This window comes from Manis javanica, chromosome 8 (assembly GCF_040802235.1).
Source record: "Manis javanica isolate MJ-LG chromosome 8, MJ_LKY, whole genome shotgun sequence".
In the NCBI taxonomy this organism is placed as follows: Eukaryota; Metazoa; Chordata; class Mammalia; order Pholidota; family Manidae; genus Manis; species Manis javanica.
The window spans coordinates 88,900,659-88,919,130 of record NC_133163.1 but is presented as its reverse complement, the minus strand read 5'-3'; the positions used below and the strand labels follow the sequence as shown (position 1 = coordinate 88,919,130).

General features: G+C 43.6%; 1 protein-coding gene across 3 annotated transcripts in view; it reads left to right on the top strand.

Annotated features, from left to right (window-relative positions):
* Positions 1-18,472, top strand: part of RASGRP1 (RAS guanyl releasing protein 1) — a 65,412-nt gene that overhangs the window by 31,725 nt on the left and 15,215 nt on the right. For all 3 annotated transcript variants that reach the window (XM_073211600.1, XM_017660200.3, XM_073211601.1), the window contains exons 4-12: positions 3,846-3,908; positions 4,872-5,003; positions 6,905-7,058; positions 10,371-10,544; positions 11,537-11,653; positions 13,943-14,218; positions 15,715-15,795; positions 17,116-17,220; positions 18,001-18,110. In XM_073211600.1, coding sequence (XP_073067701.1) covers positions 3,846-3,908; positions 4,872-5,003; positions 6,905-7,058; positions 10,371-10,544; positions 11,537-11,653; positions 13,943-14,218; positions 15,715-15,795; positions 17,116-17,220; positions 18,001-18,110 — 1,212 coding nt within the window. The remainder of the gene's footprint in view (positions 1-3,845; positions 3,909-4,871; positions 5,004-6,904; positions 7,059-10,370; positions 10,545-11,536; positions 11,654-13,942; positions 14,219-15,714; positions 15,796-17,115; positions 17,221-18,000; positions 18,111-18,472) is intronic.

Below are 18,472 nucleotides of genomic sequence, written 5' to 3'. Positions count from 1 at the left end.
ATTTCCACCACCTTCCTCTGTGCTGACAACTTGCAAGTCCAGATTTCTCTAATCCGAACCAATTATTTTAATGTTAGATTGTCCTGCAGACACTTCAATCTTAATATGTTCAGAACTGAGCCCACTAGGTCGGTACCCTCATCCCCACAACTACTGTCAATAATTCTGCTTTGACACCTGTATTTTCATTTTCAATTTCAGATAATAGTGTCATTTTCCATCCAGTTGCCTAAACCAGAAGTGTCAGAAGCACTCTTGACTCTTCCCAGCCTTTCACCTCCTACAGAGCCCATGAGCGGCCTCGGGTTGGGCCCCCACCCTCTCTCTTAGGCCTCTGCCCCGTGCTCATCTCCACATCCATGTGGGCTCCACTCCCTTTCATGACACACCTCTGAAGTTATTTTCCTAAGCACCTAACATAGGCCATTGCTTCAGAGCCTCTGCAGACTACAGGCTTAAGGTCAAACTCTGCCCTCCCCAGGAAAAGGCCCTCCACAGTCTGACCCCAGTGTGTGTCCTGACCCTCCTGCTTCACCCTGCAGTTCCCAAGAGACCCTTTCCACTTTGCACTGAACTTCGCAACACACCAGATGTAATGGGGCATCTTACAATTCCTGTGCCTGGAATGCTTTTTGTCCCTCTTTCCTCTGCAGACCCTTTCAAGACCCCTCTGTGAAGTCTCTCCTGACTTTTCCAGCCTTCTACCTACCTTTTAAAATTTACCTAGTATTTTAAGATAGTATTAGATTGAAAGTATATTTAATTCCTATGACTTCAGTTCTATATTGCTTAAGTCAAAGTGCCTTTCACATTTCTGGCCTGGATGTAATCTGCCTTGTAATCTATATCTATGATTGCAGAAAGCATGTTTTTATTCTATCTAAATAACTTAATCCACCTAGACTTCAGTCTGTAAGTTTTGCAGTGTAACACCTAGTCTTTAGAGATGACTATTTCAAGCAAACCACAGAACCTTATGTCTAGTTGCTGTAGTTTGAATTGTGTTATGAGTAGAGAAGGTGACAAGTTACAAGCTACTTTAAAAAAATAAATAAGTATATATTTTTAACATATATCTAAAATACATACATTGTATTGTAACTTACTATTTACATGCCATTTCTCCCACTACGGTGCGCATCCCTCAACAGCAGGAGCCAAGGCTTGTGTATCTTTACAGTTTCTCTAGAACTGAGCTTTGTGGCCGTCTCAGGATAAGACACCACAAATGTTACATTACTATGGCTGCAGAACACTGGGGTACTCTTTCTATATCTATCAGGACTTCTAGGGGAGAAATCCAGGCTTTGCTTATGTTTGGAGAGGGGGAAAGATTCCAAGAAGGGAATATGAGGTAAGGCTCCCTGTCCTTGAACCCCAGATTAAACACTGAAGGCAAAAGGATGTTTTCTTCATATTTTGTCCCTGTTTTCTGACCTGGAACTAATAGAATTGTTAGTTAAATAAGTTCAGATAGCTGCCTGTGGTTTCCTCTTTATCCATTGTTAAAAGAAAGCAATTTTAAAACATGCTTTGAATAGCACAGATGCCTGTAAAGTACAGTCAGAACAATGATACTTCAGAAGCACAGTACCAGCTATGAAGAGAAGGAAATGTGCGGAGCCTGAAGCTTCCAGCACACAGTGTTGTTGGCCTCTGGCAACCAGGCACCGAGCCTTGCATCGCTGGCCTGCACGTGCTGGGTGTTTACTTCCATCTCCCGAAGTGGAAAGCACTGCCCTGCTTTGCTCTGGCCAGGGGCTCTAACGACCTGGGCGGCTCTGCCAAGCTCAGTACTGGCGTGTACCCTGACTGCACTTACACGGAGGCTGCCCCACACGCAGCCACCATGCCCTGCCAGGGCGAGCATTTGAGGAGAAGGGTGAGGAGCCACCAGGAGGAGGAGAAACAACACAGTTAAAGGCTCCATATTGATGTTTCTCCACTTAGTTAAGGAGAGTGTGTTTCTTGTGCTTTCTTTGTTAAAGTGGAGGAAGAATTAACTTTCAACAAGTAGACCAAATAATAAAAATCCAGAATCTGAGATGTATTTATCTAGAATGTGCTTTATGCTTGAACCTGCTTGCACAGAAGGGGTGCATTTCCTCAGTGATGTGGCAAAAAGAGACATAAAACCATCTTGTGCTCACTCTTACTCTTTAAGCCCAGAGAAAGGCAGGTGTCAGAAGTTTTTTACTTCACGAGGTTTACCAGTTGCCAGGGCTTATTTTTATTTTGATTATCTTTGTGTATGGTTTTGTGTTCTGTGTTTTTGTTTTTGGTGCTCTTGAGGACTGATTTTATGGGGAGTAAATCTATTAAAATTCAGGTTTTTGAAATAAAGTCACTTTCTTAAAAATACAAATTTTACAACCATAATTCTTCAAGGGTTCAAGTTTAGTTTGCATATCTTATTTCTGTAAGTCGAGCATGTTAACACCAAGCACTTTTTAAGGAGCCATGAAAAATGGTTAATTTGAATAATGCTAGTTAATAAATATTTCCAATGGTTTTAAACTATAATTATGAATTTCACATTTTAGATGATTTTCAACTACTTCAGATGCCATCTTCAATTCTAGTTTCTATAACTCTAGTACGTAAAAGTTATAAACAGTAAAGCTAACATTATTTTAGACATTCCAAGGCTATTCAGAAATTTACAGTTTAAAATCACAAGTCTAAAGCACTTAATTACATACTCCAAAGTGAAGTTTCAAGGCTATCATCTTAATGTGCTGTTAACATTACAGGCATATAAAAATCTCAAAACCACAGATTCCTTCCTAATAAATGACATCAATACTGTGATTTAGACTTTTACTTTTCTATATTTAACTCTAAATTTTCCAGGGGTTAAAATATGCCTACCCAATGATGGAAGACTGCGTCTGCCCCACTGAGATCTCTACCTACTTGCTCACTGGATTCCTCTCGGGCCCTTCTGGGATTTGCTGAGCCCTTTATTGTGGTTAGTATGACACAGATTTTAGAAGAGAAGGAGGCCTAGTCCTGTGGGGGCACGCACAGCCTATACCACCTCCTGCCTCAGTTTGTTGACAGAAGATGGTAGGACCTACCCAGTTCTCATCACTAGGTTAAATTTTATATTTCTTGAGCTCATAAAAGAAATGAATATTTTTTCCATGTATCTCTAGAAGCATGTGAACTTGATGACATCTTGTATTCTTTCCTGTTCTTAGGATGGCACCATTCTTACGGAATATTCCAAATGATGTGGATCCTTAATGGGATCTACAGTTTTATTTTGTATTATTCACGTGGCTCTGTGTGACTTGCCATCACAACTTAGGAGGCCAATCTACTGACATCCTCTAGGTGTATATCATCACTTTCACATTATTTTTTTAACTATTGTGACAGTATATCTGAATGTTCACTCCCCTTCTTCCAGCTCACTGCAAAAATTGTCTTTCATTACTAGAATCATTTGAAAAGATAAGGGGCTCCTCTTTCTACCTTGTCCCAGTTGAACCCCTGGTCTCCTGGGCATGGGCAGGGGTCACTCCCCTTCTTCATTTCTTACAGGGCACCTGTGCTGGGACCTTTCCATGAGACTGAGTTCGTAGTTCTACTTCTTCAGAGTTAAGTGCTGCAGCTTCCTCCCAGAAGCCGTTCAGCATGGGCTAGATAAAGTCAGCCCTCGAGGTGATAATAAGCATACAGCTGTGCATACCAAGTTGGTTTTTCATCCTACGGCTGGAGAGATAAAACATCTTTTTTAAATTTGGAGGAGAGGGGTAGTTTTAGCAAATATTTCCAAAGATGCAAAGTTGTTCAGTTTCTATAACAGAGGCTTCCATTTTCCTTAACCACGGCCCTACTTATAAGGATGCCTTGGCAAAGAATTCACCAGGACTTTGCCTGAAGATCTGCTATTTTGTAAGGTAATAGTCTGCTTGCATTTGGGGCTTTGTGGAGTGGGGTGACATGAGACTGAAGCAAAGGACTCTGGATCTTTCCTTGTCTTCCCTGCCTTTCCCTTCCTGACCATCCATAGAACACCTCTGGACAGGCAGGAAAGGGCAACCTTTGATGCTGGAAATGCCTCAAGCCAGTACGGTCAGTGTTTTTCTAGTGTGCCTGGGCTTAATATTTTACACCAACATTTTCTTCAGTCTTACACCATTTGGGTACCAAATGACATAGAGAGAAATTCAGAGATAATGAAAGATATCTGTTATTTATTCCTATTTATAAAAGTAGTAAAAGTCATTTTAGAGCATTTAAAAATACAGAAAAGAATATAGCTATAGTAATAGTCACTCATTTCCAACGGCCTATTTTGGCATAGTTCCATTGTCTTTTCTTCCAGGTAGATTTTTTTTAAACATAGCTGAGATCAAAATACATACAAAGTTTTGTGGCCTATGTTTTTCACTTTATATCTTAGAAATCATCTCTAGTCATTAAAACTTTTTTTTGTAAGCATTATTTTTAATGGTCATAAATATTCTTGGACATGCTAACGTGTTCTTGTCACGTGACCAGATCCATTGCCCCATTTCTCGAATGGGTGTGTCTGTGACCGTCTTCTTTGTAGTACCCTCGACACGTGTGGCTGCACCCGAATCTGTGCCATGGCTCCTCTGATGGAGACTCCCCTTGTCCCCTCAAAGTGTTCAGTGCGTGGAGGGCAGAGGACTGTCAGTGGGAGGTTCTCTCTCCATTCCCCCACCTCTACCCCAGCTCTGCGTCTTCTGTCTATAGCGTATGGATCCTGTATTCCCAGGAATAGAGAAGGCAAGCCAGCCTCTGCCTTTTCCTGAGTCCTCTCTGTGGGAAGGCCCCACCCAGTGTGAGTACTTGGCTTCGGTTGTGGATTGTGTTTTTTAACTCCCATGCTGTAGGTACTGGATCACAGAATTCTGGATCATGTTCAAAATGGATGCCAGCTTGACAAACACTATGGAGGAGTTTCAGGAACTGGTGAAGGCTAATGGTGAGGAGATACACTGCCGCCTGATTGACACAACCCAAATGTGAGTATCTAGGGTCGAAAGCCCCTCCCTCCTGTAATACAGTCCAGGCTGCTCAGCGAGGCTTCTGACTCCGGCTATGACTGCGGCTCTTTCTCCCCCCATTCGGGCAGCTGCAGCTTGCTTTCCCAAAGTGAAAAGCTTGACATTTAATGGAGAGCAAAGAAGACCCCTGGGGATAAAATGTAGGTGACTAATATCCAAGAACAGGAAAAAAAACAAAAGTCCCAGTGAAAAAGAGATGAGGTATCAAGATACTAAAATGTATCGAGATCATGGGAAACTGAAAGTGCAGTGACTGAATTCACTCTTCTTCAGAGCTAGGAACTTGAAAATGGGGCTGGGACTGCTGAACAATGTATTGAGCAGATTATGACATGGATGGATGTCTGTGAGAAACACTTAGATTTTCAGAATGGAAAGAATCTCAGAAATATTTCAAATTATTCCTTGGATTTCTTAATTATGAGATTGGTGTGCTCTGGAAAAATGAGTGCCTTTCCTAATTTTGGGAGAGGCGAGTGCACACATTGTATGCTAAGGTTTTTACAAGATGGCCATTTTATTTTGGAATAACACAAATCCCTAGGGTATACAGAGTATCTACTAGGATCCAGGACCGAAACATGTTGGATCATTTTGCCCAGCATCCTGGGAAACTGAGGCACAGAGAAGTTGTGACTCGTCTGTGGTCACACAGCTAGTTAAGTTAGAGCAGAAGTTGGACTGTGAAGGCCCTGGGCCATGGCCATGTAGAACTAATTTCAAAAATCACATTTCCTGGTTCCAAGTAGGTCTTTTTCTCAGTTTGGATTATCTGTACTTCTCTGCTTAGAATTATACAACTGGAAAGATGAAAGAAATGTTTGAATTAACAATGTCCTCATTTTAGAGATGCAGAACCAGAGCCCAGGACAGTTCTCAAACCCAGATCTCCTTGTCCCAATAGGCTGTAATTGACTTTCCTCTACAAATATTTTCCACAAGTTATTCTTCAGGAATTAGTGGGATATTGCCTGAAGTGGGATACTTCATTGAAAAATAGTGAGTTAAACTTACCTTTGCAGTACATGTCACAGTCTATAACATGCTCATTGGCCAAGGGGGCTACAGAATTTGTAGTGCTTCCCCAAACTCATTTGACCACAGAACCCCTTTGTCAACAGACAAGGTTTTCAGGAATACCAGTTAGAAAACACAAATCTGCAACCTGCTTCATCTCAAAAAGGCTGCTTCCTTTTGCCTTCTTGGTGAAGAAAACTGAAACTGAGTAAGAAATACATGGATTGATTACAGGAAAATATGTCTGTGGGGTGGGAGGGCACTCTAGGGTTAGCTAGGCTGCTTCGGTCATTTCAATGACTGGGGACATTTGAGCAAATGCCACAAGTCGGCCCAGAGTGACTGCAAGTTCTTACCTGTGATTCCCTGCAGCAGGGCATCTCCTCTCTGTGGTTCTCTGTGCCCTTCCTGCCTGAAAGCTGCCCTGCTACCTTGAGATTCCCAAGCAGACAAAGTCCCCATCACCCTCACGAGAATGAAGGGACACAAAGCAGCATGGAGAGAGCAGACATGCCAGGGCCAGGTGAAGAAGCCAGGACCAGGGGCCAGGAGAGGCGACCAACGCCTGAGGCTGTCCTTCCTGCAGCCTCGAGCAAACGCGGTATACGCAGCTCCCACGGCATTTCAAAAGGTTCTCTGGAAACCAGTGAAGCTTCCTAGCTGCTGCCGTAAGAACAGCTGACTTGGCGAAACTCTGTGAATGCGTTGTCTTGGTCAGGGAAAGTTAGCTAAGAGTGCTTTATATATTCTTGTGGAAAACATTAGTGGACTTACTTGCAGTAAAAAACAATTCTGATTGTTATTTTTCCCTGTCCTTTCCTTTTTATGTTTACCCACTAAAGCAATGCCCGTGACTGGTCCAGGAAACTTACTCAAAGGATAAAATCAAACACCAGCAAGAAACGGAAAGTGTCCCTCCTCTTTGACCATCTGGAACCAGAGGAGCTATCTGAGCACCTGACCTACCTTGAGTTCAAGTCATTCCGGAGGATATCTGTATGTACCCAAGTGGCAGGAGAAGGACTTGCCTGGGATAATTTTTAAGAGCCAAGAAATGTACTAGCCATCTACCTGCTAACCCTAGAAGCCCCTTGGGCTGGTAGGCTTGCTCGGCAGACTCTGGGTAGTCTAGAAATCAGTACTCTGATTCCTTCATTGTTCCTGCTGGGCTCCCTCTCCCATCCTCCATGCCCACCCCATGCCCTGCTCAAGGGGCAGTACTAACGGCACACATGGCACCTTATACACATGCATATGTTAGTTGAGTGTACACAAAGCACACACACATACACTCCTTTCACCTCTATAGTCATTAGGCTTAGTGGTTTTTTAAAAAAATTTTCCTCTAAAAAAAAATGAGGATAGTCCTGTAAGAGTTTGAGTTCATTCTAGGATAGGCTTTGAAGGCTCTGGAGAGTCTCAAAGTAAAATAGATGCTGCTGTTCTAGCCCAGAATATACTGAGACCCTTGCAGTAGTGCTGACTTTGCTCAGCCATCATCCATGACTCAAGATGAACTATGGTGACCCAAACCATGCTCCTTAAAACTCCGTGTGTGACCCCAAAGGACACTGGCCCAGATGCCTTCCCAAGATAGGACACCCTTCCTCCACCCAGCCCCCACTTGTACCAAAAGATATGGTCTTCAGTTTTGCTCTAGAACCACAGACTACCTAGTTGCTGGGTGCATTTCTTTGAATGAGTTATGTTCCCTGGATGAGGGGCATGGAGGGTGGCTTGAACAAGGTTTTACAGTCTGTTAAGAGTCAGAACTGGGAATCCTGTGCCTCTCTCACTCACTCAGCAACAGTTTATTGAGCCTGGTTGTTTCTGGAAGGAGAGCTGTAAACCAGGTCACACAGATTATTTCATCGTTTCTCCCATAATGTTGACATCTGTCCTGTTTTCACTTTTTGATCAGTCAGTCAGGAACACCCCCCCAGCTCCCATTTGGAAAGATGTCTCCCAGCATTAATGTGCACTAGCCCCCAGTCTCCTCACTGGCACCCTTCAGACAGAACCACAGGCCCCAGTTGGGAAGCTCTATCTGGGGAATTTCCATTTGGCGTACCTCCTGTCACGGGGAAGGACTCTGAAAAGAGCTGCTTATTACACTGGAAATCTGAGCTGTGTTGGGCCCAATTGGCTGTGCTGCTCCACCTGGCCCGTGGGATGTCTGCTCAGTGCTAGTGTTCAGGTCAGTGCTAGGGCTCAAGCAGGGGTGAAAAATCCATGTAGAACAAGGACTAGGAGCCCGTGCTCCCAGCGGTTGAGGGGTTCCTCTGTTTGCAAATGGAAACATCATTTGGAACCTTCACTCTTTTGAGTGGTGTGGTCCCCTCACAGAAGACTTTTTTGAGGATTTTTGTTTTGTTTTCCTTACACAGTTCTAAAGAGATTTCCCAAACTGTTCCTCTGATACAGGGTTCCTACAGTATATATCTCTACTATGAATTGAACATCATTTTGTATTTTCTGCTTATTCTTATACTTCGGTGGGGAGGGGAAAATTGCTGGACAATTCTTTGAAAAAACAAGTGGACTCAATATGTTATCTTTATAGTGGGACAGGTATATAAGTGCGACATGGGAACTTTCTCTTAGAACCAGTAAGCATGTTGCTTTATGTTTCTCTTCAGGAGTGGCTTTGGTCTACTCACAGTTTTCTACCCATCAGCAATCACAGGACATTAAAATGGGGCTCAGTTAATTTGCACTTACTTTACTTAAGTTGTGAGTTTTTCTCAGTGTGTTATTACCAGTCAGGTAGGACTAAATACTGAGAAACAACTCTCCTTCCACTTCCCACAATCGCAGTGGCTCAACAAAGCAAGTTTATGTTTCACTCACACTGCATGTCTCAGCATGGGTCAGCAGGAGCCTCTGCTGACCACAGTTGCTCAGAGACTCAGATGTGGGAGGCTTTGTCCTGACATGGATTTCCCTGCTTTCAAAGGGCACGTTCTGAAGCAGCTAGCAGGAGCTGGGCAGCAGCCCCACACATTTCCGTAGGAGCAGTGGGGCAGAGCAGACTCCTCCTCCCTTCGTGGTTCTGCTGTCTGAGCTGAGATTCCGTTTGTGATAGGGACACAATAGCTACACTCATCAATTATACAGTGATCTTCTGGGGCATTTACAGTTTCACATATGCTCTTTCATAGTCAACCAGCCGGTGCCATTGTCCAGTTGGGAAACTATGGTCACCAAATAATAGCTGACCAGGTTTCATGCACCCCACTCACTTGGCCTTTGCTCATGCTTGTTCGAGTAGAAGGAAACCCAAACAGGTTTGTTTTAGCCTGAGGTTAACAGTTGTCCTGTTAGCACCACCGCACATTTATGTAGCCCTCTGAAAAGCACATATTATTATGTTTGTCATATCAAATCTGTGCCCTACAAAGGGCAGATTTTATTCCATTTTTAAGTTATAAAAACAGCTGGGAGAGAGAGGAATGGGGAAGAAAGGAGAGACATTAGATTTTTGTGAGAGGATTATTTTTCCCCATTAACTTTAGCAACAGACCTGGAACTAGTACATATCTTCCTTGACTTACAACAGTGTTAACACCCCAATAAACCCATCATAAGTTGAAAATATCCTAGGCCAAAAATGCATTCAATACACCTAACCTGCCGAACATTCATAGCTGAGCCTCGCCCACCTTAGAACTTAGAACACTTACCTTAGCCTACAGTTGTCATCTAACACAAAGCCTTCTTTATAATAAAGTGTTGAATATGTCATTTATTAAATACTGTACTGAATGTGAAAAACAGAATGGTTGTCTAGGTACAGAACGGTTTTGAGTGCATTGGTTCTTCGCCCTCAGATGGTGTGGCTGACTGCAAGCTGCAGGTCACTGCTGCTGCCCAGCATCACCAGAGAGGATTGTACAGCATTTTCTAGGCCCAGAAAGATCCACATTCAAAATTTAGTGTGGTTTCTACTGAATGCGTATAGCTTTTGCACCATTGTAAGTCAGGGGTCTGTACTGAGACTTTTCTTCTGTTATTTAGAATTTAGAAGAGACTGTATCAGTAGCTACTCAGATACAATGTTTGGATTACCCATTGTGTGCATGCTTCCACTTACACCTAATGACTTTTGATGTAGAGAGACTGTGCTGTGGGTAGAGTAAGAAAGATTTCCTTCCTACTGTTCTTGTTGGCCAAGTGGGGCATATGCAAAAGAGGGCCAAAAGCAACTCTGTTCCACAGCAGTTTCTAGCCATCAAGGAGGCAGAGTAACATTCCCCCAGATCTCCCAGAATACCAGATGGGCAGTCCTGGTGTTTTTTTTCCCCCCAGTTCTCTGATTATCAGAATTACCTTGTGAATAGCTGCGTGAAGGAGAACCCCACCATGGAAAGATCCATTGCCCTATGTAATGGCATCTCCCAGTGGGTCCAGCTGATGGTGCTCAGCCGTCCCACCCCACAGCTCCGAGCAGAAGTCTTCATCAAGTTCATCCAGGTGGCTCAGGTGAGTGATTGGATTAAGAATTTTGGCTGGGCTGTGAGGTGAATTATCACCTCTTCCCCCCAGCCTAGTCTCTCCATTAGAGTTGCTTTTCCTTCGTGATCCACGGTGGGGTTTGTGTAGCTTCAACTGTCCCCATTTCTAGATATGGTGATTTTTCTGTTTTCCATACAAGAGCAATAGGGAGAGGGCCAATACAAGCTATCCCAGGGGTCAGGATTCAGTTTTAGACCCATCCGTATCTCTTTTCAGAAGATGCTTACCAGCCTCTATTATTTTCCTAAATCTGGCTCACGTGGCAAAAGGAAAAGGGCAAGCCCCCATGCAAGGTTGCCTGGGGCTAGGCCAGCCTGAGTTGGCTTAGGTCTTTGAGCCCATGTTGTGTTGAATGGCTGGGTTTCAGAGGCAGAGTTTAAGCATCTGAACAGGTAGTATGAACACATACTTGAAATCCCCAGAGATTCTAGCTTCTCTGCATCCATTGCTGTCCTGTATAGCTCTGGCATTGCACAGAAAATAAGGCACCATCCTTGCCCTCAAAAATAAAAGTCTGGTTAATTTTGAATGAAGGCTATAAAAGATTACACACTCGATCTATTTTTCCAGCTCTAGATAGTCTAGACCAGTGTTTCTCAAAGTCTGGTACATGGACCACCTGCTCTGATTTTAACCAAAGGTATATTAAAAGCACATCCTTAAGCTCACAGAAATCTTTGTGTAAAACAAGTACTTTGGATTATTCCTAGAAACCATTGAGTAGAGTGGTCCACAGACCAGCTGTAACAAAGGGAAGGAGATGCGATGACCTGCCAGATTTGGGACCTGCTGGTTTGGAACTAAGCCTTAGGAGAGAAATGGACAGGAATCACACCACCTGATCACTAGTCTTTGACTAGCATTAGGAAGACTTGCAGTATAGAGTCCAGAGGCAGCCTCTAAGCCCCTGTGTAACTGACATGTACAGTGACCGCTCTTACCTGTTTTCTGTGTCACAGAAGCTCCACCAATTACAGAACTTCAACACACTGATGGCTGTGATAGGCGGGCTATGTCACAGCTCGATCTCCAGGCTCAAGGAGACAAGTTCACATGTCCCACATGAAATTAATAAGGTCAGTGCTACAGCCTCTTCCAGGGCCCCTTAGCAGCATTCCCAGGACCAACGTCAGCATTTCCTCCTTGAGCGGCAGCACCAAGGGCATTTAACCACATCATCCTTTGCCAACCAGACAAAATACCAGGAAGGCAAACCCTAAGGAAACCCACAGGATGGGAACGTCACAGATCTGAAAGTGATGATGATTCCGTCTGGCCTCAAGGTCGCTGCACACGTTCCAGCTGGTCAGCTGCAGTGATGTGTGCCTCCTTCCTCTGTTCACAAGCTGCTGTATATTCAGTCACCATCTTTATCAACTCCCTTGCCCCAGAACATTCCCCCAAAAGGAGCAGTGGTCCCGGTGAGAACAGGTCAGTCTGTCAGGTGCAGTTATGGAGGGACATGTTAGAAACCGAGCTCTCCAGAGCTCTTGGGAATAACATAATGGGTTGTTGAATTTTTCCCAAATAGTTGGAAATAAAATTTTCAGGTGCCTGAATTTTGTATTAGATAGTGTTTTATCGAGGAATGTTTTTCTTGACAGTCCTAAGTCTTTTTCTGTATTCTTAATGAGATTTCACAGTATAGACTCTGATCCTTTATAACACAGCACTGTTATTATAAACCACTATGATATACTGAAGATATAAATGCAGCTGTGTGATCGGGGTTAGATTAAGACCACTTTATGAGCATTTTCTTCCCGTGTAAGAGGACCAGCAAGCCCTCCCTCACTAAACTCAAGTCCCAGCCCTCCCTCTGGCATGGAAGGACACTTTCAGGGAGATGTCTGTGTCCAGTTGCCCTTTTTCCCCAGTGTTCAGCCTCTTTTGGGGCAGTCTCTTACCTTCCTTGCTCTCACAGTGCCGGGCCCGGGGAGCCTACCCCCATCTCCCAATTGTCTGGTCACCTGAGAATTCCCTAATAGCTCCGCTGAGACCAGATGGAACTGCAAAGACTGCCCATGTCTCAGAGGTGACAGAGGTATAGTCACAGAAATTCATACAGCTTCATTCCATTTCCCTTATGAGCTACAGCCTGGGGTCCCCCACAGCAGTGCCTCTTTATCCGAAGCTGCTTGCCCCTCAGAGTCTACACAGCAAATTAGTAAGTCCAGGGCCAAAGCGAGTGTGCCCCAGTGCTTCACCTTACCTTCTAACGGGAACAAAACTACCTCTGTCATTTTTGGTGTTAGTTTCTTGTCTTGTGAGCACCTTCTGTCCCTCACACTCACCTGCACTGTGTGCTAGAGGGGTGTGATGAGGCTCCCTTGTCAGCTCAAAGTGACTGCAGGAGGCCAGCTAACTCCAAGACCTCAAGTTTTCACTGCGGAGAAATGGTACTTCTTAGGCCATAAATAATTAAAAGAACTTCTGACATTCAACTTAAAATGGTTATCTTGTGTTGTAACATGATTGGCAGACCGTCTTAGTGTTTGTTTCTGAGAAAGCTGGTCATTACGCTTGGGGAATGGGGTTCTGTAACAACCAGGTGTGTTTGAGAGGAACACAGATCTCGCACTTCCTCTTGGGCTAATGAGCAGTCAGGCCCCCTCCCAGGCCGGGGCAGAGCCTGAGCTCCAATGAAGAGCTCCCTGGGGCCTCCACCTCATCTTCTTGCATGTCTTTGCTACAAAGTGGTCTAATCTATTCTGTCTCTAGATCAGAGTGTCAGTCTGAATGGAATGCTACCTGCTTCCTAGATATAGGTCCATTTGAGAATCACTGAGATGTGGTCGACCCATCACAGCATAAAGAATAAAAACATGGAACAGACCACTGAAGCTCCACATTTAAAACACATGGTTTGCCCCATGCCAGCAACACAGTCTGCAATTCTGCCATCGCATTCCAAATGCAATGCAGTGCAGCCTCTAGAAGCTGTCACAGACACTAGAGAAGGGAACAGCATGGCTTGGAACAGATCAGAGGGATTCTTATTATTCACTGTGTTCTTGTACATTTTTAGTTTCTGTATCAGGTGCTTTTATTTTTATTTTTTAAAGAAAATTTGGGTATAAAACAGACCTCATTAAAATTTTTTCTGATTTACAGTAGAATCAAGTAAAGTATGCCTTGAATTTGTAAATACACTGTGACATTTGCCAGACTAGAATTTTCATTTGGGAATCATAATCTGTACCTTTTAGATGAATCACCTCCTGCCTGACAAAGTAGGGATGGGATGAAATCATGACATCCCATGACTCATTAAGAGTAAACAAGATGCCCAGTGCAGCAGTGCAGACAATATACTTTGCCTGATGCATACCTGATGTGACTGGGACTTCTCTTCTGCTTTGTAGGTTCTGGGTGAGATGACTGAGCTGCTCTCCTCCTGTAGAAACTATGATAACTACCGGCGAGCCTATGGGGAGTGTACCCGCTTCAAGATCCCCATCCTGGGGGTGCACCTCAAGGACCTCATCTCCCTATATGAAGCCATGCCCGACTATCTGGAGGATGGGAAGGTGAACGTCCACAAGCTGCTGGCCCTTTACAATCATATCAATGAACTGGTGCAGCTGCAAGAGGTGGCTCCACCCTTGGAGGCTAACAAGGACTTGGTGCACCTGCTGACGGTGAGGCTCATGTGGGAGACGATTACTAAGCACTGTGTGCCAGGCGCCGCTGTCTGCACCTTGCCAAATACTAGCTCGGTTAATCCTCATAAAAACTCTATGAATTAGATACTATTATTATCTCTTTTTTATGGTTAGGAGTACTGAGGCACAGAGACATAACTGGTCAGAGGACCACACTTACATTAAGCAGCAGAGCCTGGATTCAGACCCATTGGTGGGACTCCAGAAGCTGTGTGCTCTTAAGGAGGACTTCTCAGTGTTTCTCTTCCCCTGCAAAAGCAGCCCTAAGATTTCTGGCAGAAGCTGATATCAAATCAGGGATACAAAGCTTGGTAAGAGATGGAGACAGTGTGTTCTCATAAAAAGGAAAAGGCAGTGAGTTAAAAAGCAAATACAAAAACAGGTTCGTTATTTAAGTTCTGCCACTACTAACTTAGATCCCTGTTTCCAGGACGTTCAAGCAAAGGGTAGGCAAACACCAAAGGGTAGGCACTTTGGAAACAGGGTGCAGTCAAATGAACTCCCTTCTGACCTGCAATCCTGTGATTCAGTAGCTGTTGTGACTGTGGGCATGTAACTAACTTTGTTTCCTCCTCTGTAAACCAGAGGGATTAGTCTCTGGGATGACTTATAACTTCTCTTTCAGTTCTCAAATTACACAATTATTAATCTGCTTTTTTTGCAGAATGGAATATTATAGCCTCTCCCTACCTTACAGGATAGAGTAAGGCTGATAGAGTCCCAGGCTTCACATCCAGCCTAATCCTAACGCTTTCACTAATTGGTCAGGTGACCTTGGCGGGTCTCGGCCTTAGACATCATCATCTATGAAAAGCTGCACTGACTCCTAACTTTTTTGGATTACAAATCCCGTGATAAAAGCTGTGAATATTCTTCCCATAAAAAATACATAACCATACAAAAATATGCATGTCTTTTAGTTCTGAACCTTCTGAAGCCCAGCTGTTGACTCTAGGTTAACAATAAGGTTATTTCCAAAACATCTGTCCTCTAAAATTTTATAGTTCTGAGACATATGAAACTCATTAACTCTTAGTATTGTTTAATCATACCTGTTGTCATTTAAACTGGATTCTGTTGCTAGAAACAAATTTTAACAGTATCAGGCTAAGCAAACTGTCCTTTCAGAGCACTTGCTGCTTTGGGGAAAGACCGGGTGAGAAGCGGACCATCTGACTGGATTGAGCCTCTGGCCTAAGCTCCATCTAGAGGCTTACATATGAAATCATAGTTTAAAAGAGGTCATCTTGAGACTTCTCCAATGTTTAAAAACATTTTTAAGAGAATGAACTAATGCTTGCCCTATTGCAATAGAAGGTGTTATGCCCTCCAAATTGTGAGTTTTAAAAACAAACTACTAAGAGCCCAGAAGAGTTAACCACTGAAGAGGCAGAACCCAGAAAGAAATGCTTCAACCCTGGGAAAGGAAAACAGCATCCTAGGAATTAACCTTGTTCTGCTTTTATTTGCAGTTATCCCTAGATCTCTACTACACTGAAGATGAAATCTATGAGCTTTCTTATGCCCGGGAACCAAGGAACCACAAAGCCCCAGTGAGTTGTTCATATTAAGTCTCCTGCATGTAACAGGTGATCTACAAGCCGTTCATCGAGGTCATTCATCTTAAGAAACTAAACATCTTAGTTCAGTTTAATAAGCATATGATGTGTTTACTACATGCCCAACCTTGTGCTAGGAGCAGAGAAAGCACCAACATAGGTATGAAGACTAGTTTCTGACCATAAAGAACCTGCAGTCTGCTTGAAGGGATAAGATTACTAACAGGAAACAACTATGTGGCTGTAAGAACATCAGAATAAGTGGTGGAACCATCAGTGGTTCACAAATTAGAGAAGAGGTAGCACTGTAGGCCACTTTATTACAAAGTGTTCCCACATCAATTGTTTCTCTTATATGATTTGCTGATGATAATGAAAGCAATATGCATACTAATCAGAAGTTAAATTTAAGGGGATTCCCAGCTTGGTAGAGAGAAAAGCCCCATCATTGTGTATTCATCTGGGTCAGACAGAGTGGTGTGCTGGGTCTTCTGACCTCACAAGAGCATAGTCGTGGCACTGCACAGTAGGAACTTGACTGGTTATCTGTCCCCACCTCTCTGACAGGCAGGTGTAATAAGTTCAGTTTGCCTTCTGAAGGACTGGTAATGCTCACAGTCTCCTGGGAAGCTTCCCAGTCCCAAAACAAGTAGTACTCAAGTGGAGAGAGTGGTTCACACTTAAGAAACTGAGTTCATCTGTTCATGTGGCAGATTTCACTCTCTACAAAGAAAGATCAAGTTCCAGCTTTCTATCATAACGAGACATGTTCCCTGAAAATATTTGGTAGGTTCCATTTTCAGGGCACTTCAGTAGAAAGGATACCTTCTCCTGTTTTGGGAAGAGATTTACATCTAGGCCAACTCTCAAATATTTAGGAATTGATTCCATCTCAGCTTGTCTTGGCCTCAGACTTTTTTCTTTAAAGGCAGTATTTTCCTGCTTTATAGCTATTTTTCTCTTCATCTACATCTCTACTAAACAGTAAGTAGAGAACAGAGAGGAAATTTAAATGATATACTTTACTCTTGGTTGACAGCTTCCCCAAAAGATTTAATGGAGAGGGAATTGAGAATTTTGAATTATGTGTAGATGGAGATAATGCATATGAGGAGCTCTTTGTAAACCATAACACCATATTTGTGTCAGCCAAGATTACAGTTCTAGATTTCAGTTATGTGTGAGTTCTCTGCTCCTTGCCATGACACATAGTTGAAGGTTGTCTATAGATGCAGCCATAGGGGAGTAGAAAAGCAGAGTTGTAGGTGACGCTGCATTAGAGTCATAGAGATTTTTCTGAATATTTCATTGTAGCCACTAACACCTTCAAAGCCACCAGTAGTAGTGGACTGGGCCTCTGGAGTATCTCCCAAACCTGACCCAAAGACCATAAGCAAACACGTCCAGAGGATGGTGGATGTAAGTACAGCTGTTTTTCAGCACACAAAAACAAGGCACTGCCTGGCTTAGCTCTGCATGGGGGAGAGCACGGAGGGGAGCACAGGGGGCCACGTGCTTACACTGGCAGCAGACCAGTTCAGAAGTTACATTCTGCCATCGTACTTTGGCCTTAAGGGGGAAGTGTGCCTCCTCTTACAAGAGAGGATAGATGTAGCGGGAGAGCATAAAGCTGGTCTTTATTTGGGGCCAAGAGGTGTAAGAAAACACTTGTGTGTGAGGAAGAGTAACAAGGAGAATCTAAAACTGAAAATTTTGGCATTGCTTGATTTAATTCACTGTGCTAAATGCTGAGGAGGTATATACTTTCACATTTCCACATTCTTCCTCATAGGCCATTCCAGTGTGAAAGGAGAAAAGCTAGGGCCAGCAAGTAACACAACAGTGAGCGGTTGGGGATTAAAGCAGTGGGGGAGGGGAGGAGGGGGCACTTGCATCAGCTGTTAGTGGGAGCTTCACAGAGAAGGTGCAGTTTGAGCTGAGCAATGACAGAAGGTCAGAGAGGAGGGGGAACATCCCTCCGTGCAACGAGCTGGGAATACACAGGGCTAATGGGGTTAACAGCAGCTGGCCACCCTCCAGATGCTGGTGCCAGCAAAGACATGGGATGGGATCTGCTGAGGCTTTGCAGCACCTTTAAGGAGCATGTTTCCATCAGCTGCTCCAGCCTCTCTGTCCTTGGCTAAAGGGAAAAATGATTGCTTTCTTTTTGGTAATCATCAAAGACACTGCTTTTTTCAGTCTGTCTTCAAGAACTATGATCATGACCAGGATGGATACATTTCTCAGGAAGAGTTTGAAAAGATTGCTGCAAGTTTTCCATTTTCCTTCTGTGTGATGGACAAAGACAGGTGAGTGTGTATAAGAATATGTGGTTCTGAGCCTGGTGAGAGGGGTTTATGGGTGTCATCAGATGCACCTGTAAACTCAGCTGTGCTGCTGTGACCACTTAATGAATACTGGGGCTGAAAGGCAACCATCCGGGGAAGGCCTGTCTGGCTCTGGTTTGGTCCACAGTAGACAATGAAAAACATGCTTTTTAAATGCCTCAGACTTGAAGATTTCATAAATCTGTTTAGGAATAGTCAACTATAAAGAAGATAAAATTTAGTATCCCTCTTGCTTCATCTTACAGATTATGAGAAACAATATTTATTAATATTTTGCATATTTGCTTTCCTCAAGGTTACACTAAGGCCGATGTTGGTTCTCT